Consider the following 21206-nt stretch of genomic DNA (forward strand, 5'->3'; position numbering starts at 1 on the left):
AGGAAAGAACTAATTCTATAAGATTAGCTAAAGTAAATGATGATTAAAAATATAACATTCCAAATATACGTGTGGCTGAGATTGCTGCAATGATGATTGCAATATTCCTTATGATTCTGTAATATTCCTTATAAATTGGAACAAGATTATGATGAAATCTATTTTCAGTCATGTTTATTGTCTAAAGGCTAGGTCTTGTTTTTATGTTAATGAAAATAACTTTATGTTTCATATTAGATAATATTTATGTTAGGTGAACAAGTGATTGTAATTTATGCTAGATCATAGCGATTATTATTTTTTGTTAAGTAGTCCTGATTCTAATAACATGATTTTTAAAATTCTTTTTGAGTTTGCTTTAGTATAAGGGTTCTGATTAACTAATTTCATTTTGCACTTGGAAATGCCATTAATTTCCCATGTGTGATGAAGGAGGAACGAATTGAAGGTGCTCATATTCCATGTAATGCCAAGTGAAATGTATAAAAAACTGAGACAACAATTGAAGTGTTTGCAGGCGGAATGATATAGTGATACTATATTAGTTAGAGGTGGAAACATTGGCAGGGCGAGGTGGATTTGGATAAGATACAGTGCAGGTCAAAACGGGTGTCGTGTTTGGGTTGACCCCGAACATATTATGTCAAAAAAGTTTTATTGTCGTTATACATCATGCTGTTTATAAATGGCTAATTACTTTTTGTTCACTTTTTTTAATTAAATGTGATCCTTTAAATGTGATTGTATATAAATGTTTGATGTTGCTTTCTATGCAATTATTGTTTAAATTTGTTTATGTTCAATAGATGTATTACTTTTGTGGAATTACACCAATCGATTGGAATTTAAATTTTTTTAATGAAAGTGTGTTAAAATGAGACATTTTTATTATAAAGAATGAATAAAAATATAGTATCTATTTTAATTATCATAGATGTCATTTTCTAAAAAATTGTCAGGTTCTAACACATGTCTATGTATACGCTGCATAAGAAAATTTCAAAGTTTTAAAAATAAAAAAAGAATTATTATAACATTAAAAACCCCGTCCACAGGACGCGTATAAAGCTAGTTTGTAATTTTATATTAGTCTCCAAACTATATGATCGAGGAAACCAGACAAGCCAAACTTGAATCTCCAATCCAGTGTCCATCCAAAACAATTTGTTACCACCTCTCTCCATTTTTTACTAATGATCGAACTTGGTAAAATGCCTTCATGATGAACTTGTTTACAACGAAGTTTATTAGTTATTAGTGATACTAATTGGCCTGGTATGCATCAACATGAGTAAACTTTAGAACCAGCCTGGTACAATCAACTAACTAACGAACAATAGAAAATTCATTTTCTTCGTTTATGTTCATTCATTTACGCTCTTGTAATACTTAGTGAACGCACATTAACAAAAACCAACACATTTATTTTCTTAACGAGCAAATAATCCGTTTGTTTATGTTTCGTCATTTGTTCGTTTAGCTATTTGAAGCAGCATTTTAAATACAACTTTACACTTATTGTGGTCATTCGAAAAGTACTAGTATTGAATTTGAGAATAAGTAGTTAATGCATTTCTTACATATTTTATAAAACAATGTTAAGGAAAATACAATAAAAAAGCCTCTTAATACAACGGGCATGATAAACGTGGTGTTGGTACCGCAACAAGTCGTATTGCCTTTGGAGCGGTGAGTCCAAACACATCCCCCATATCTATTTCACTCGGTTTCATTCCGTGGGGCAACTCCCACGTGAAACTGTGAAGGAGATGGACCAGCGCCATCTCCATCGCGTATAACCCAAGTGGCATTCCAGGACACGACCTTCGACCCGAACCAAAAGGTAGGAACTCATAGTTACTTCCCTTAAAATCCGGGGCCCCACTTTCCAAAAAACGAGATGGATTGAAAGCATCCGGATCTTCCCAAGAGTTCTTATCACGATTGATGGCATATAGGTTGACCATGACACGCGCTCCTTTAGGGATGTGGTAGCCCATAACCGTTGTGTCCGAAGATGATTTGTGGAGAACAACTGGAATTGGAGGGTGTAGGCGAAGTGTCTCTTTGACAACACACTTGAAATAGGTCAACTTCTCTAAGTCATCCTCTTTGACCCGGTGGTCAAGGCCGACAACATTAGTCAGCTCTTGTTGGACGCGCTTTAGTTCTTCAGGTGTACGCATTAGCTCAGTCATTGCCCATTCTATCGCGGATGCCACCGTCTTAGTACCGCCAAACATTACATCCTAGAAAAACCAAAAAAGACATATTTAATCTTAGTCATATTTTTATTACATGTATATTCAGATCAAATATATTTGAACAAAATTAGTTACCATAATCATGGCTTTTATATTATCTCGGGTCAAAATAACTGCGTTGTGCAAATCCTCGGCATCATTGCCTTTTCTTTCCTCGCTATAAAACGCTAACATCTCATCAACCATATCGTCATCCACATTTTTATCATCGATTTTCTTCTCCTTCCTCAAATGATCATCGATGATTTTATCAATGAAATGGTCTAGCGCGGCCCGAGCAGCAGGTAAACGGGTATTCAACCCATCCGGGTCAATGAAGCCTAGCCATGGAACAAAGTCAGCCAACTTAAATGCTCCAAAAAGCTTTGTGTATTCTTGTAAGATGGCAATGAATTCCTCTTTTCTTTCACGGGAAATCGACCCTGTAGAAACATGAAATGAATCTGACCTGATCCATGACGATGTTCCCCGGTCTTCGAGATGAACGAACCACGACTCGATCTTCTTCTCCGGTAGCTTGAGATCTGCAATGGCTTTTTGGGGGTGTGGAGGTGACTGCTAAGAAATCTCGAGGACCTCTTGTTTACAGACACAAAAATGGTTATGGTGGTGGCTCTTATTGAGAGCAACAACAACCCTTAATAAGGAGGTGGAGACCTCCTTATATAGGGAGCCTCATGGCCACCATCATGGTACCCTAATGGGCCTAGCCCAGTTAGGGTTACCTCCACAAAACCCCCTCAGCCCAATAATATTGTATTAGTCCATATAATAAAATAAGCCAAACATAATAAATTAAGGTCGTAAGCCGGGTTTAGTACCATACCCCTACAAGCCCCCCAAGTCCAGTGTTGCTCCTAGGCGTGCAAGCGTTTAGGTGGAGCGCTGGACTTCATAAGGTGTGTTAGGATATGAGGCGGTTTTTTTCCCTTTTCTTCGGCCTTGTCTTTATTGTCTTTGGGTTTTGAGAGGTTTTCTCCATGATGGTGACATGTTGTGATCCTTATGATAATGATGGTGCACTGGCATGAATAAGATATAGCACGCATCATAACAATAGTGGCGCGGGGCCTGATAATAGATAGAGTGCGCATCTCGATAATAGTGTAATGCAACTTGCGCGCGAGGCAGCTTACAAGCTATAAAAATAATGAAGCTTGCGCGCGAGGTGACTTACGAGCTATAAAAAATAATGAAGCTTGCGCGCGAGGCGACTTACGAGCTATAAAATAATGAAGCATGCGCGAGTTGCGGCTTATGAGCTATAATATGATGATAATGACTGGCCACAAGGGCCTCTTCTACGCAGGATGACTATCCCAACTTGTTTTCAAAATAATAATGGAGGCATAAACGGCCAGATAATAATAATAATGTCATAGGTGCGACTCGTAGCCGAACCTGCAAAAACATATCAGCTAAAAATGGATGTATTACAAGATTCCCATCCTCGGGAAAATTATGAGGTGTGCCCAACCTACGTTGGCGCGTGGCCTTTTGGGATATTATTAGGCTCCCGGCCTTTATGTTTGTCGCGTGGCCATGTGGGATATTATTAGGCTCCCGGCCTTTATGTTTGGCGCGTGGCCATGTGGGATATTACTAGGCTCCCGACCTTTATGTTTGGCGCGTGGCCATGTGGGATATTATTAGGATTCCCAACCTTCAAGTTTGGCGCGTAACCGTATGGGTTTATGAGGATTCCCAACCTTTAAGCATGGCGCGTAGCCGTATGGGTTTATGAGGATTCCCAAACCTATGTATTCGGCGCGTAGCCGTATGTTCTGCATTAATATAAGCACAATTTTTTGTGCCATTTCATGCAAATCTTATATTCTCATACTTTTCGTTTTGTTTTATTTTGATTGTTAAACCAAATCAATATAGGCAAAAAGTTTGAGGTTTTGTAAAAACTTGTGAAGTAATTCACTTACCTCACAAGATGTATGCGTTCTTTAGTGATCGGTGTTGGTCTAACGGAGTGTTGATCCGCGGTGCGCGCATGCATGGAGGCGGAGTGGTGATCCAAGGTCGCGTATGCATGGCGGCGCATGCATGGCGAGGATGTTCCTCCGATGTGACATGCATGGCGGCGGAGTGGTGATCCGCGGGCGCGCATGCATAGCGGCTGAAAGTTGAGCGCGCATGCATGTCGGGAGTTGAGCGCAGCATGCATGGCGGAGAGTTGAGCGCGCATGCATGGCGGTAGTTGAGCGCGCATGCATGGCGGGAGTTGCGCGCGCATGCATGGCGGGAGTTAAGCGCGCATGCATGGCGGGAGTTGTGAAAATGAGTAAAGGACTTAGAATATATTTTCTTGCCTGGCTCCAACTGTGGAGGTGGTGTGGTATTTATAGTATTAGGGTTTCCAATGATTGGACTCAGACCCAATTAGGGCCTTTTTGGCATCCTCCTATTGCTTCGCGCCACGTGTACTTAGGACACCTGGTGCTTTTTCATTGATTATTCTCTGACCAAGGTATTTCACCTGACCCATGTGCCATCACGTGGTGGCACATGGGTTTTGCTGAGTTGTCCACCCTTCATTGGCAGCTGTCAACATCAGCACATTCTTTATTCCTTAAAAGATACCTTCTGGAAGGTTGTCTGATGAGTACAATCATGGTTGTCCTTATCCTGATTTGGATTAGACTTGTCTCATTTGTTGTGTTGTCCTTTATGCGCCTATCCCCGGGATGCGCAAGATCTTCTCTTTATTCTCACGCGCAGATGTTTTATGCGCAGATGTGATATGCGTGAGCATGTGATATGCGTGAGCATACGTGATGCGCGAGCATACGTGATGCGCGAGCATACGTGATGCGTGAGCATAGGTGACATGCGTGAGCATACGTGATGCGCGAGCATACGTGATGCGCGAGCATACGTGATGCGTGAGCATATGTGATATGCGCCACGCGCATAGGTTTTGGCTTTGTGTCTTCATGACATCCTGATGCGTGAGCATATGTGATGCGTGAGCATATGTGATATGCGTGAGCATATGTGATGCGTGAGCATATGTGATATGCGCCACGCGCATAGGTTTTGGCCTTGTGTCTTCATGACATCCTGATTTCAAGCCTTGTCTATATCTTGTGAGTTGACCCGCCCCGCTCGATGTTAAGGCGGGTGCATACCCCTTCAAGCCCCCCCAGTCTAATATGTGTCTTGTCTCGCGCGAGCGAGGTAAGATAGGTATTAGACTTAATAGTTTGCTTTTTTAATAGGGCTTGTTTTTTTTCTTTTTCTTTTCTTGTACGCTTGTTGCGCGAAATTCCATCCCTTTGGTTAAAACGAATCGTCAATGCATGTGGTTGGTTGGTGTTGACATGCATCGGAGATGGAGACGTTGTCAGACCTTCGTGTGCTCGGCGCCAGCGCGCATGCGTGATGGCGCGCTGCTGCTTCATGTCGGTGGAACTCATGCATGGTGGCATGCACCATGGCGGCCAGATGGTTATCCGCGGTGGCGTGTACGCGTTGGTGGCGCAATGACATTACGCGGTGGCGAGGTTCACTTGTCGTGGCGCGTATGAATGTTGACGGAATGTTAATCCGCGACTGTGCGCATGTATGGTGGAAATGTATTGAACCACGGTGGCGCATGCGTGGTAGCGATGTACTGAACCGTGGTGGCGCATGCGTGGTGGCGATGTATTGAATCGCGGTGGCGCATGCGTGATGGCGGTGTATCGAACCGCGGTGGCGCATGCGTGGTGGCGGTGTATCGAACCGCGGTGGCGCATGCGTGATGGCGGTGTATCGAACCACGGTGGCGCATGCGTGATGGCAGTGTATCGAATCATGGTGGCGCATGCGTGATGGCGGTGTATCGAACCGCGGTGGCGCATGCGTGATGGCGGTGTATCGAACCACGGTGGCGCATGCGTGATGGCGGTGTATCGAACCACGGTGGCGCATGCGTGATGGCGGTGTATCGAACCGCGATGGCGCATGATTGATGGCGGTGTATCGAACCGCGGTTGCACATGCGTGATGGCGGTGTATCGAACCGCGGTGGCGCATGCGTGATGGCGGTGTATCGAACCGCGGTGGCGCATGCGTGATGGCGGTGTATCGAACCACGGTGGCGCATGCGTGATGGCGGTGTATCGAACCGCGATGGCGCATGCGTGATGGCGGTGTATCGAACCGCGGGTGGCGCATGCGTGATGGCGGTGTATCGAACCGCGGTGGCACATGCGTGATGGCGGTGTATCGAACCGCGGGTGGCGCATGCGTGTGCTTGTTGAATATAAGGTATGCTTACACATTGAAACTTGAACAAGGTTGTAAGGAAATTATTTTTACTTAATCCTTAACAGTTGTCATATTTCAAGTTATTTTGCGATATTCTGAATGTGCTGACACGTGCCTTGGCATTTCATTATTCCTCTTTTGCGCGACGTTATCGTGCATGTATTATAGGAAATTATGAATGAGTTTTTTAGCCTTTACGTGTCAGTATGTGTTACTTTGCCTATATCCATTATAATCCCATGCGCGGCCCCCGACCTGAGACCTTAACAACTATGCTTTGGCATGTGTTTTGCCTTAGTTGTGCTTAGGTATTTTTATGGTCCAGCTGCGCAATACGTAGGATGGATGCTATGATTAATTTGAGCTAAGGCTCATATTATTGGGCTAAGGCCCTGACGTTTTAAAGTTAAAACTCGTCTACGCGTCTGAGTTTGGAGCTCGCGCGTGTATTTTTTACTTCGTTTTATTATTAGTTTGATGTCAATACAATGTTGTCATATTGCTCAAAATTAATAAAGGGAAGTGTGAAACATGTATGCAAAAGGTAATAGAGCGCATATTAGTTTGGTGAGGGGAGTCCATATTCTTGGTAAAGGTCTGTTAGGCTCTCCGCCGCCTTCCTTCTTGTCACCTTCTCCGTGATTAAGAATGTCTTTTTGGGGTTGGGCGCGCATGCATGGCGGGAGTTGAGCGCGCATGCATGGCGGAAGTTGTTTCGCAGGGCGCCTGTTCATAGCGGTGGAATACATCATCTGAGGCGGCGCGCATGCATGATGGCGGGTTGTTGATCCGCGGGGTTGCGCACGCAAGGCGTCGGAGTGTTCCTCCAATGCGGCTTCCTCCGAGGCGGCGCATGCATGGCGAGGAGTTTCCTCCAATGCGGCTTCCTCCGAGGCGGCGCATGCATGGCGAGGAGTGTTCCTCCGATGTGACATGCATGGCGGCGGAGTGGTGATCCGCGGGCGCGCATGCATAGCGGCTGAAAGTTGAGCGCGCATGCATGATGGAGAGTTGAGTGCGCATGCATGGCGAAGAGTTGAATGCACATGCATGGCGTTGGAATCTTTTATAGGTGGTGGAGTGTTGATCCGCGGCTGCACGCATGCATGGTGGTGCATCAGCCGCGACGCGCGGATGCATGGGGACAAAACCTTCCACGGGCGGTGGAGTGTTGATCCGCGGCTGCACGCATGCATGGCTGCGGAATCTTGATCCTCGGCAGTACGCATGCATGGCGGCGGAGTGGTGACTCATGGGCACACTGCATGGTGGCGAAGTCTTGATCTTCGGTACTGCGCATGCATGGAAGCGGAGACTTGATCTCCGGTGGCGCGTATGCATGGTAGCAGAATCTTGATCCTCCGCAGTGCCCTTGCATGGCGGCGGAGTGTTGACTCGTGGGCGCGCATGCATGGCGGTGAAGTTTTCTGCGCAAAACCAAAGGCATGGAGTTGTCTTCCGACCCGCATGGTGGGTTTTTGCGGACGCGCATGCATGGCGGTGGAGTGACGACTCGCGGGCGCGCATGCACGGCGTCGGGAGTCTATAACCTAGATCTAGATCTGTAAACCAGATCTAGATAGATCTGAAGCTCGAAGTGGAGAGAATTTAAAACCATCACAGATCCGGAGGCTTGACCGTCCGAATCAGGTAGTTTCTTTTTTGGATCTCCAAATCTTTTTCAGCTTCATTTTTGCACAGATCTGGAAGCATCTTTTAGATCTATGGATCATTTTGAGCTTTAATAGAACGAATCTTGAAGCATTTTTCTGTAAACTTCCAGATCTGGATTTTTCTTGGATGAACAGATCTGAGAACCGAGACGAAAATCGAAGGCTAGCTCGTTGCCGTCCCACGGATGGCGCCAATGTAGAAACATGAAATGAATCTGACCTGATCCATGACGATGTTCCCCGGTCTTCGAGATGAACGAACCACGACTCGATCTTCTTCTCCGGTAGCTTGAGATCTGCAATGGCTTTTTGGGGGTGTGGAGGTGACTGCTAAGAAATCTCGAGGACCTCTTGTTTACAGACACAAAAATGGTTATGGTGGTGGCTCTTATTGAGAGCAACAACAACCCTTAATAAGGAGGTGGAGACCTCCTTATATAGGGAGCCTCATGGCCACCATCATGGTACCCTAATGGGCCTAGCCCAGTTAGGGTTACCTCCACAAAACCCCCTCAGCCCAATAATATTGTATTAGTCCATATAATAAAATAAGCCAAACATAATAAATTAAGGTCGTAAGCCGGGTTTAGCACCATACCCCTACAGACCCAAAAGCCGCCCGATTGATAATATCATGAGTCAACCCAAATACAAGCTCACCTACATTTACTGGCAAACCTGAGTTTAGCGCGGTGGATTTCACCATGGAATCCACCTCATCACGGACAGAATCCCAGGATTCTGCCCGTTTACGGCTAAACAACTTCATGACGCTCAGCTTCCGCATATGGCGCCAAAAGGGGCCGTAGTCTGAAAATGCCATATCGGCTCGGTTGTAAGTCAGATAAGTTATGGCAATGGTGGCCCAACGGTTGGCAAATATGTGATCTTGGACTTGAAGTATTTGTCGAGCCATCTCCGGTGACGACACTACAACTATGTGGATGAATCCCATCTTGAGATGGAAAATGCTGCCGTATTTTTCAGCTAAGCGGACTAAGCCACGTTGGGTGAGCTGGTCCGACATCAACATGTTGCCAATGACCGGCCACCCCATTGGACCCGGCGGGAGAGGTTTCCGGCGGATCCAGACGAGAAAGAAGACAATTAAGAAAGAGATTAGAGCGTAGATTTGGACTGAATCCATATTTGTATAAGTTGTTGAATGTTGCTCCTAATGAGAGATATATGGGTGTGTGTGTATATACAGTTTGATTCATTCTAATTATATACTTTTAGATAAATTAAAATATTATCACGTGGTTAACGTTTAACCAACACGTCTCAATATTTTTATTAAAAGATCGCTTATGAAGATTTCATTCTTATTGATGAAAAGGGTCATAGAAAGTTGATGGAAACGTACGTCAAAGCATGCACACTATCAAGGAAACCATTAGTCAATAGTTTTGAATAAGTATGGCTATATCACTATTACCGTCCGATTATAATATAAAATACTGTCATTACAATTTGAATCCACACTTGAAAGTTGAATAGGCATTCTGTTAATATAAACCCATGAGCAGGAAATTATGCATAATTGCAGGAGCTAAAAAAATCATTGAGCAATAGTTAATTGTTCCACCACAATTAACACATGTTGTTTTTGATTAATTACTAGATATACTGATGGGATTATACCACCAAAACCGTTGAGTGAAAGCCACACGGTGAAAGGAATCCATATGAACAGAATAAGACAATTTGGACCCTAAACCGGGACAGAAGAGAACGATGGGAGAGAAAAGAACAAGAACAAGTCGCAACCTGAGACACGACCCATAAGCAGCAAGTCTAGTATAAACATACGAAGTCGAAGAGAATGTCAAAACTCCAACACTTAATATTATCATAAGAGCAATAAAAGGGAATCATGCTAGCAAGCATGTCATTGGTCAACAGTGATTATAGCCAGACAGCCAAGGCATGCATCATAACGTCTTAATCGATAAGTACCAAAATGAATGTAAAGTTAACTAGAGGAACAAAGGGCATTTATGGTGCTTGAACCCTCCTTGCACCAAAACGAATGTAACATCCGATCCTATCTAAGCATAATAGGATCAAAATCCTAGGCTAAGATCCTATAAATACTACTCTTCCCTCCAGACATCCCTTCTTCACTTTCCAACAAATACTTATCCTCACATTGGAGGGTCGTAATGGGGAGAAATCCATTCTGTCACTGGCGAGACTCACAATGTTACGTGTTTTGAAGATCCATCTCCAAGCCCTGACACAAATTAAGCAACAAGATGAAGACGTTCCTAACTAGAAGTGTTTGTCCAATCTTAGACTACACTTGAACCTTTAGGTGATGAGTACTCTTGTAGCACCATATATCAATGTTGGAATGATTATATAATTTTCTTTCTAAACAAATTAAATACATATATTCTTTTTATTTGTAGAAATATATAATACATCCTTCTCTACATAACATGACCCAAACTAGCTAGCACTTAAAATGCAACAATCAAACCAAAATACGATGAATCTAAAATTGGGTATGATCACATGAACACAGATTTCTTAAAACATATTTAGAAAACTATTCGTGTATATCTAGAAACTAGATGGGTGTCCGCGCCATGCAGCGGGAAACGCAAACCTTGGTAATCAGGTAATAAGTTTATGGGTGTTTATTGTTTGGTTTGAAACCGTAAAACCATTCATCGGTTTGATTTGACTGTTGATTTTTTTTCTTTCACTTTTGGCCAGTTGTTTTTTCAAAAGTTGTCTTGGTTTTCGTCGACAAAAAAATTGTTACAAAAGGTTTGGTTCACGATTTAATTTAAAACCATCAAAACCAGACCGCAAACACACCTACATAAAATGTATTTTTTTTAACTGAAAAAAACTATGACAATATCATACTCAAATTAAAGATAAAATATGCTTGATTTTATGGTGTAATTTAAAAAAATATATATTTAAGTGTGAAAAAGTTATTAACGTTTAAAAATTATGGGGAATTTGGGTTAAAAGTGAAAATTAAAATAATATATAGGTAATAGATTAAGGGTTATTGTTGTAATTATTCTTTGAGTTTAATTATAATTGAGAGGTCAATATTGTAACTATATTAAATACACGGTGAGTTTTATTGTGAAAATTACTCTTTTGTCCTCATTCAAGGTTGTACCATATGTAATATCACTTGTAAATCCCTTAAAATGAAGTGTCTTAATTTGTCCATCTTTGATGTATTATATACTAGGTTATTGACTCGTGGGCGTCACGGGTGGAAAAATATAAATCATGTAACCTCCACACGTTTCTAGCATCAACTGATATATAAATCATGTAAAACATAACATTCAACTAAAATAACATCTATTTTACAATTATAAATTAGTAAATAATTCCTTATAAACCACATTTGTAGTTTTATTTGTAATTTTACTTTTCTTGTCTAATATAAGCATTTTAACATCGTCTCTACTCTTCACTGGTGATAAAGCCACATATAGTTGACCATGTGTAGACACCGGTTCTCGCAGGTATATGCCAACTCTTGCTAGTGATTGGCCTTGACTTTGGTTAATGGTCATTGCAAAACAATCCGCAACAGGAAACTGTCTTCGTTTCAATATGAATGGCAGTTTCTTATCTGAAGGAGTTAGACCACTATGAGTTATATAAGTGCGAAACTCAATGTTAGTACCTGAAATAACCTTTACGTGGATAAAACGCCTCCCCAAGTTAATTACTTGTAATCTGGTTCCGCTGCATAAACCGTTTTTCTGATCAATATTCCTTAGTAATATTATTGACACACCAACTTTTAGAACCAATCTATGATTAGTCATACCAGACATCTTTAAATCAGTTAGAAAATTCGGTGAGTGTAATGCTAGATCGAAACCAGGACCAACACTATTAGACTTGTCTATACTATCAGAACTGAGATATTTAACTTCTTCTCCGGGAAACAAAGACAAAAACTTGTTATTAATATCTTGGATAACCTCATTTAAAGGTTCAAGTATGATCCTTTCTTGAAAATATGAAATATCATTAAAATTTTCCAATAATGTTGGATATACAAAATCCATCATATCAGAAATAGGATCGGATGAATCACCAATCAAAAGGTCATATGGTATATCTATAATGGCGTTGTTGTATTTATAAAAAAATGCAAGTGTTGTATTTATAAATAAATGATAATTTTATATGAATTATAAGACATCATAACTTATTTGAATCAAATACAAAAATATACAAAGACTAACAAAGATAAATGAAAAATTAAAATATTTTATAGCTTATATCATGAGTACAATAATAAGTAATTGATCAGAAGTATAGTTTGCATAATACTATAATTCAATCTAAATTTCCGTTAGTGATTTTATAACTTATATCTAAATTTAGTCTTTCATAATACTCTAATTAATTGATCTTCAAAATAAAGTCTTAATCAATATTCAATAACATATTAATTTTCATTCAAGTATAGTTGGCATATAGTTGATTCCTAATATATATCATTTAGGAAATTAGGCAAAGCTTTCTCATCCATTTTTTTATAACTCCTTGGTAGATTAATTATGTTAAATACTTATTTAATACATATAATATTAATCTAATAATGTATTAATAGATTGTGCTCTGTAGATGTATTGTTTTACCCATTTAGACAAATTGCTCTACTCGGGAGATTAAACTTTTAACCATATTTCGTACATGCCAATTTGGTGGTGATGAAAATAGAAATTTAATTTTGTTAAAACTTAAACATATGGTCAACTATATGTTGCTTTATCACGAGTGAAGAGTAGAGACAGTGTTAAAATGCTTATATTAGAACTTGTAAACATATGATCAACTATATGTTACACACGGTTGAAAATATAAAAATAATAACATAAGAACTTGTAAAATATATACTTAATTTTTTGAAACCCGGGTCATAGTTTCAAATCCATAATAATCTAGCTAGTATTTGAACTAACAATATACCAAAACATATTTATAATCTAATAATACAAAAGAACAATATGGTACCAAACTACCAATTAAAAGTAAACTATAACCCACAACTTTCATCTCTTTCAAACAATATGAAATTTGAAATGATCAACTTTGTATTGTGAATCTCTTGGACTTGCTTGGTTGCTACAAATTCGAATAATAAGGTATTACGTCATGAATATTAGTTAAACGGTGACTGCATCATTTGAAATTAAAAGTACTAACTCTAATATAATTAATATGTTATAAACAAAATGAATTCATATGTTATAATAATAACATATACAATGATTCATAAGATTATCTCAACATCACCTATAACATCTTTTGTCTTAAACTAGATAACTAATTTTGAAACTGCACCGTCAACACTGTCATAAATATCCTCAATGTTCCTCTTTAGATTTGTTAACAAAGTTTGCCTCAACAATTTTCATATGAGTAGCACTATTCTTACCAAAGAATATCATCTCCTTCATAACAAAAGAGAAGTTAAAAATACAAAAGTAACAGTCCCATATCACAGATATTAAACATACAAATTAAAAATTTCCAATATTGCATTGACGATGTCTTAGGATTGGATATCACCATTGTTAATCTGGTTTAATTCGGACATTTCAACCATTCAAGTAACAAAAAAAAAAACAAGTATTTTAATCTATAAAACAAATCATATGATAACATTTATAATATTACTAATACCACTTCGTTGTTAAACCTCTGTTCCAAACACTCCAGAAACAATATATCATTAGCAAACTTATCAATATTAAACACGTTGCTCTTTCAAAATCGTTGTCGACCAAGAGGAGTAAGTATTCCTTTCAAAACATAGCATTCCCAAACTGATGTAATTTCATATAGTTTAAAAACCGTGTGAGTTATTTTTAAAACAATATTACGTAACATTAATAAAAGAATCTAATTTGTGAATTATGGAAATGTCAGAAGTCATTTATTTAAAAATATCTTACATAAAATTAAATTTAAGAAAATGTTTAATTTTGGATTATGTATTAAGTTAATATATAATAAATAAGTAGGGTTAAGTTATTCTACAAAGGGTAATAAAAATGAGAAGTGTGAGAAGCCATAAATAATTGACATGTGTCAAGTGATGACCAAAGGAAAAATGGTATAAAGGTAATTGTACACATTTTCTCTCTCCACATGCAAGGCACATGTTAATACCCTCATCATTTTAGAACGTTTATAACTTTTTCGTATGATATTTTTTTTTTAAATCATCATAATAACAAGCGTTTTTTTATCTTTAATATGAGTATGATTTTTGTTATATAAAATTTAAAACAAAAATCACGTCATTGTGTCTTACCCCCATCATTTTAGAACGTTTATAACTTTTTCGTAATTTTTTTTTTAAAAAATCATCATAATAACAAGCGTTTTTTTATCTTTAATATGAGTATGATTTTTGTTATATAAAATTTAAAACAAAAATCACGTCATTGTGTCTTTTCGTACACCATTGTGTCTTTTTCGCTTATCATTGTGTCTTTTTTTGTCATTGTGTCTTTTCGCACATCATTGTGTCTTTTCGCTAATAATTGTGTCTTTTCGCACACCATTATGTCTTTTCGCTTATCATTGTGTCTTTTTTCGTCATTGTGTCTTTTCACACACCATTGTGTCTTTTCGCTTATCATTGTGTCTTTTTTCGTCATTGTGTCTTTTCGCACACCATTTGTCTTTTCGCTTATAATTGTGTCTTTTTTCGCACACCATTGTGTCTTTTCGCTTATCATTGTGTCTTTTCGCACACCATTGTGTCTTTTCACTTATAATTGTGTCTTTTCACTTATAATTGTGTTTTTCGCTTATCATTGTGTCTTTTTTCGTCATTGTGTCATTTCGCACACCATTGTGTCTTTTCGCTTATCATTGTGTCTTTTTTCGTCATTGTGTCTTTTCGCTTATAATTATTGTGTCTTTTCACACACCATTGTGTCTTTTCGCACACCATTGTGTATTTTTTCGTCATTGTGTCTTTTTTCTTAATTGTGTCTTTTCGCTTATCATTGTGTCTTTTTTCGTCATTGTGTCTTTTTTCTTCATTGTGTCTTTTCGCACACCATTGTGTCTTTTCGCTTATCATTGTGTCTTTTCGCACACCATTGTGTCTTTTTTAGCCATTAATACATGTTACACAATAACTTGAAATGGTAAAATACGTATAAAACAATGACCTAAAACGTAAGACACAATGGCGAATACGTATAACACAATGGCCTAAAACGTAACACACAATGGTGAATATATATAACACAATGACTTGAAATGTAAAATACAATGGAAACAACATATTACACAATGACACAATGAACAACAAAAAATCACAATTATAAAACCAATTAATTTTTTTTTATTTTTATATAACAATATGATACTTATATTAAAGATAAAAAAACGCTTATTATTATGGTGAATTTTTTTTAAAAAAATAACGTCGTATGAAAAAGTTATGGACATTTTAAAATGATGGGAGAATTGACATGTGCATTGCATGTGGAGAGAGAAAGTCAACAAATGTGGGTTATTACCTTAATGCCCTTTTCATCAACTTTTATTTATTAAATTAATCTCAGCCATTCAAATCTAAGATCAATGGACTGGATTCCTTCTCACCCTTCTCATTTTTGTGGTCCTTTGTATTTTAACTTTACCCTAAATAATTATGCTTATGAGATATTTTCCTTCTTTTCTCATTCAAAAAATTCCTCAAATTAAAAAAAAAACAAATCAAAACTATGAATGTGTAGATTTGACATATAAAGACAACCTAAATCATGTTGATCATCTATATAAAAAATATATAAAAACGTAATTAAATGTATAATATTAATCAATGGGAACTTGTGTTCACAACTTACAAATGTAAATTAGAAAAACAAAATGAGAATAATGTTTTGAGTCATCCTCATTTCAAGCAAAGGATCATGCTCATGAGATCTTTTACTTCTTTCATAAAATTAAAAAAAAACAAAAATCCTAAAACTAAAACACAAATCAAAACTATGAATGTACAGATTTAGTTTTCCCTTGATCATGACGATAATACCAAAGATACCACTTAAAAATTTCTTCAACCCGGTCGCCAAATCCGTAGTCGGCTTATACCTAAGTTCCCGTCTAGCCAAACTTATATTCGCGTGCGTAAATGGAACATCAATATAACAATCAACGACCTATTCGGGACAATAACACTTTTAACCAAAAAACTAAAAAAAAACATAATGAATTGTATATGCACGACAAAAATATAAACCTTACAAACAAATAAATTTGTTTTTGCTAAATATGGTGTGATAGTGTAAGAATTCTTGTGTCAAAGTCATAGTATTTATACATAAGTAGTAATGGATTGAATTTTTGGAGAGTTGAATAAAGAAGGAAGGTATAAATGTAATTAACTAAAAACATAAAATTAGGGATTTTGAATTAGCATAAACTATGGACGAAAATTAGGAGATCTTAATTAGAGGATTTTCAAAATTTGAGACACTTGAATGTAATGTTTTTAAATTACATTATAAATACAAAATAATTAAAATTAATATCTCTAAATCTACACCATAATTTCAACGTACAACATTAAATTATTAATGTAGAAAAATAACTTAATATAGTTTCAACTGAATCAAAATACGAAAAATAAAAACCTGATAATTTAAGTGACCGGTGGTAACTTTGATGGATTATGAACATAATCATGGGTTGGCCGATATGCTGTAGATTAAACGTCCAGCTGGTAAAAAGCTTCATCGATGGTGGACGATGAATTTACCGGATAAATGAGGTTGTACTAAATAGTAAAATACTACAGAAAATGCATTTGTAGCATGCAAAAGAAATGATAAATGATTAGTTAATAACAATTTGATACCTGACATAAGCCCCAACAATAGTCAGATATAAGCCTATTACACATTTACACATCCTTGCAACATTAATATTTCGTGATATAAAAGAACATTAGGTGTCTTATGTAAAAAGATGAGCAATAATGAAAATAAATACAACTTTACAAAATATATGTATCACGCCACAAGTGTCTTATGTAATATATAATAATCTCACAATCTAGGAAGTATAACCAACAATATTACTCATCCAGTAATATCATACAAATTAGATTTAAAATTGAAACAAAGGAAGTAAGAATACAATCCTAGATTTGGGGTAAATATCGATGAAAGTTGGTACAGAAACAAAATGGTTAGGAAAACCTGCAAAGTCCAGCATAAGCACAAACAATGATGGGTTTGTGGACCGAAATCGCAACCAAAGGGAAATTGAGAGAGAGAGAGAGAGCTTTTTGGACGAGGACGATGGCTAAATCCTCCAGCGAGAATGTTAATTTTCTTACTACTGATTCAGGAAAGATCAATCGTGAATTGAGAATGTAAGAGAAAGTGAGGGCTGACTTGAGTGCAGATATATAGATTTAGGGTTGGGAGGTTACCCACGTATACGTAAAAAGGGGTGATGAAACCTCTCTCCTGTGACTCCCATGGAAGCTGCCATGATTTTGTATGGCTAAGATTTAATTTCAAGAGTGATCTATGATTTTGTACGGCTAAGATTTAAATTCACTCTTCTCTGGCCATATAATATATAATTATACAAAGTCGGTAAGGTTATGACTCTGACACATATTCTAAAACCAAAACTATATCATCTCCCTAGAAGGCCTTAATCCTAATCCTACGTCTTCAAGAAATCCTAATCCTCAGATAGATGCAGGTTTATCAGATCATACACAATCGCCTCATCCCAAGTCAATTTGGGTCTACATCTACCCCTACTACTCTCTATAGTAATGTTTTCTACCGATCTAACAGGATATGTCATTTGTCTTCTCTTCACGTATCCAAACCACCTCAATCTACCCTCCCTTATCTTATCTAGTATATTAGCTACCCCTAATCTTTCTTGAAATATGTTCATATATCATACTAAATGAATATTTAGAGCACATGCTTTATACAAGTATGGGTTATCAACTTATCAAGATAAAAGTTGGCTTGAGTTGAATATGAGCTGAGCTGCCAGCTTACATAGACATTTCAAGTTGACAAAGGTCCTGCTCGTACTTGAATTTAAGGATACAGTTATTGACAAAATGATTCAATATTTCAATGGTACATAACGTACAACTAACTAGGTTACCTATATAGTAAGGATGTGAATATATAGCATAAAGAAACAATACAACAACAAAATATAGTTAAATTTCCAAATAATGCCATTGTGTATGTGAACTATCTTCTCACTGCTATCAACATCCAGGTCAGCATAACTCTTGAGATCCTCGTTCATTATGTCATCATCAATGTCCATGCTACCAGTAAACTACTAGTTCAAATTAATGAGTCTCCTATGTCATTTATCTATTTAGATGATGTTCATATATCATACTAAATGGATATTTACAATGAACAAACAATGTAAAATCATCGTATATCTTCATTTAGTTTTGATAAAAATATTATATAAATGATAAATTAGGGGCTTTTTGGGATTGCTTATTATATCTCCTTATGAGTTATAAGTTTATAAGGTGTTTGGCAAAGTTGAAGATATATTGTGAGTGTATAAGTTTTAAGTTACAACTTTGCAACGTATAACTTATGACTTATATAAGTATAAGGAGGTTAAATAAGGAATCCCAAACATGTATTTAAAAATTTATAAATCATGTCAGAGTCTGTCACACCCCAACTTAGAAAGTGTGACAAATAGTTGGTACCTGCTTTGTAAATACATTATGGTTCATGGGTTAATTTTAGCGGAAGACTTTAGGTTAAATATAATATTAATTTACATTGAAAATTTAATTGAGAATTAAATACCCAAGTATTCGTTTACATGTTTATATTACAAGGATTTTAATATTAAAAGTTGAGTCATCTTGTTACGCGCTTCTAACTCCACGACGACTCCAATCCTTGTTACTTCTTATAAGTACTTAATTACCTGCATTGGGTTGGCAAAATACGTTAGCTATGTGCTGGTGAACACGTATGACTCCAAAAAATAATTAAATAACAGTTACAATACAAATATAGTTTTCTGTACAAGCTCAACAGAAATATTTCTACTTTCGGGATTTGTACCACTACCCTACACACACAAAAGTGTTCCCCGAGCCACGTAGCCCCTAATGAAGAACTAATTATGACTGTTAGCCCGCGACCACGTAGCCTTTGACTGTTTAGGCTGAACAATTATGTTTGGATCCAGACACATGTGTAATCGGTCTGAGTTGCTTTTATTTTCTATCTTGTATTATAATGTTTTAGAGATCACGTAATCTCATGTAAACGCTGACTGACTCTTTAAGAAAAACAACCCGTTCATCTTATAGGGTATAAATATGTTTTGACTGTTTGTAAAGGTTAACGTATTCACATGTACCGTCGATGCGTTTGAAACCTTTCTTGATTGAGAATGATATTAACCTATACATAAATAGTTTTGTATAAATATTTGAAGGGTGTTTCTTGATTAAGCTATTACTCTTAAGCTTAACCTTGAAATAGTTTATAACTTTGTTTGTGAATGAAAACACTTTGTTTTATGTGATGTTTGATATAACATGTTTTGGCTTAATAGGTTCTAACACGTTGGTGACTTTCTCCAGGTAAGTAAACGGGTCCCGCGGTTGATTGGGATTTGTACGAATTACTTTTACTTAGGCAAGAAACTTATTACTAGTAATATCCCCCTTACAGTTTACTACATGCCCGTCAAAATATATCATTTGTTAACATTACTTCATTAAGAAGCAATGTTTATGAAAACTCGTTGAATGTTTATAAAATGCTTTCAAGGTTAAAGGCTATAGCCTCGTTTAATGTCTAAGCTATATCTTGAATAACTTAACTTATACCTTAATACGAGTGCTCGATATGATAATAAGAAAAGATTGGACTTGACGGTAGGATCTTGATCTAAACTTGCTTATATGACTGCTAACTCGTTTATAACTTCGAAACTTGCACGTATTTTGAGAAAACGGAACGTAGGCTTGTCGTAATGATCGGACACGCTTCCCTAGTTTAATTATGTGAAAAGACTGATTTGGGATGAGAATACCTCAATTCCCGTCACCCCCTTTTTATAGGCGGATTTCGTAACCCGTCGCGATACGCGATGGGGTTCCTTTAGTCTCGTCGCGTAGCGCGACGCCGCAATTTACACCGCCTTGCCACGTTGTGACACGTGGCCTGTCAAATCGTTTCACGTGTTGACATGTGGTTGGACACATGTACCCGGTTACTTAACGAGGTCATAGCGTTATGCGATGATCCTATAGGTTAGGCTATCGCGTATAGCGAAGCCGCCCAAACTTTGAACTATGTGCAAGTCCATCGCTATACGCGATGGGCCTATGATTACCCCATCGCATATCGCGATGTGTCAGAATTTTCAATTTAAATCCCTAGACTTTATAAGTTGATATAATTGGCTAAGTTCTAATAGGGTTTTTGGTGCAGTGTTACAAAGTTAAACAAAATAAAATAAATACTTATAACAAAAAACAAATACCTTTATGAACATGTAACTCTTTCTCGTATATAACTAGGTTTGTACCCACCGCATTGTAGCGGCGCATTAACATCCATTCGGTTGGTTTGGGTTAATTTGTTACAATACCGGCGGCATCTATCAATGCATAAAACATTAGCGACACATGTATGTGTTATAATAGGGGTGTTCACGGTCGGTTTTGATGGTTTTTGGGTCAAACCGAAGTCAAACCGTAATAAACGGTTTTTAATTATCAAAAACCAAAACGAACCAAACCGAACCATTATTAACGGTTTGGTTTCACGGTTTTGGCTTTATTAAGTCTTTATAAAAAAATAATATAAAACACAAAACTGCCAAATAGAATAAAAGTGCTGTCCAAAACCAAAATACAATTTTGTTTACCATACAAGCTTAAAGCAAGATATCAAAAATACTTAAGACTTGTCTAGTATCAAAACAAACA

The 21206-nt window shown here is 37.5% G+C and overlaps 1 protein-coding gene across 5 annotated transcripts; it reads right to left on the reverse strand.

Annotated features, from left to right (window-relative positions):
* Nucleotides 1–1519: 1519 nt before the first annotated feature.
* On the reverse strand, nt 1520–10111 carry LOC143580818 (cytochrome P450 84A1-like). Of its 5 annotated transcripts, XM_077063750.1 has the most exons (5): nt 8805–10111; nt 7778–7788; nt 3001–3003; nt 2340–2667; nt 1520–2249 (listed from the first exon to the last, which is right to left on the reverse strand). In XM_077063750.1, exons 1-5 carry the CDS (start codon nt 9345–9347, stop codon nt 1626–1628), a joined length of 1509 nt encoding a protein of 502 aa, XP_076919865.1. In that variant the 5' UTR covers nt 9348–10111; the 3' UTR covers nt 1520–1625. The 5 variants fall into 5 exon arrangements, with proteins under 5 accessions (XP_076919865.1, XP_076919866.1, XP_076919862.1 ...); XM_077063751.1 differs by lacking the exons at nt 3001–3003; nt 7778–7788 and adding an exon at nt 5318–5336 and having other exon boundaries at nt 2340–2662; XM_077063747.1 differs by lacking the exons at nt 3001–3003; nt 7778–7788 and adding an exon at nt 4708–4715 and having other exon boundaries at nt 8799–10111.
* Nucleotides 10112–21206: the final 11095 nt, after the last annotated feature.

Source organism: Bidens hawaiensis, unplaced genomic scaffold (assembly GCF_021521415.1).
Source record: "Bidens hawaiensis isolate Kalapana, Puna unplaced genomic scaffold, B.hawaiensis_p1.1 tig00030648_1, whole genome shotgun sequence".
NCBI classification, from domain to species: Eukaryota; Viridiplantae; Streptophyta; class Magnoliopsida; order Asterales; family Asteraceae; genus Bidens; species Bidens hawaiensis.

Coding starts and splice junctions, on each gene's coding strand:
- LOC143580818 (XM_077063746.1), bottom strand. CDS start 9,347: ATGGATTCAGTCCAAATCTACGCTCTAATCTCTTTCTTAATTGTCTTC. Junction 2,713..8,808: donor ATCAATCGGGCGGCTTTTGG/GTCTGTAGGGGT, acceptor GTCATGGATCAG/GTCAGATTCATTTCATGTTT. Junction 2,250..2,339: donor ATATAAAAGCCATGATTATG/GTAACTAATTTT, acceptor TGGTTTTTCTAG/GATGTAATGTTTGGCGGTAC.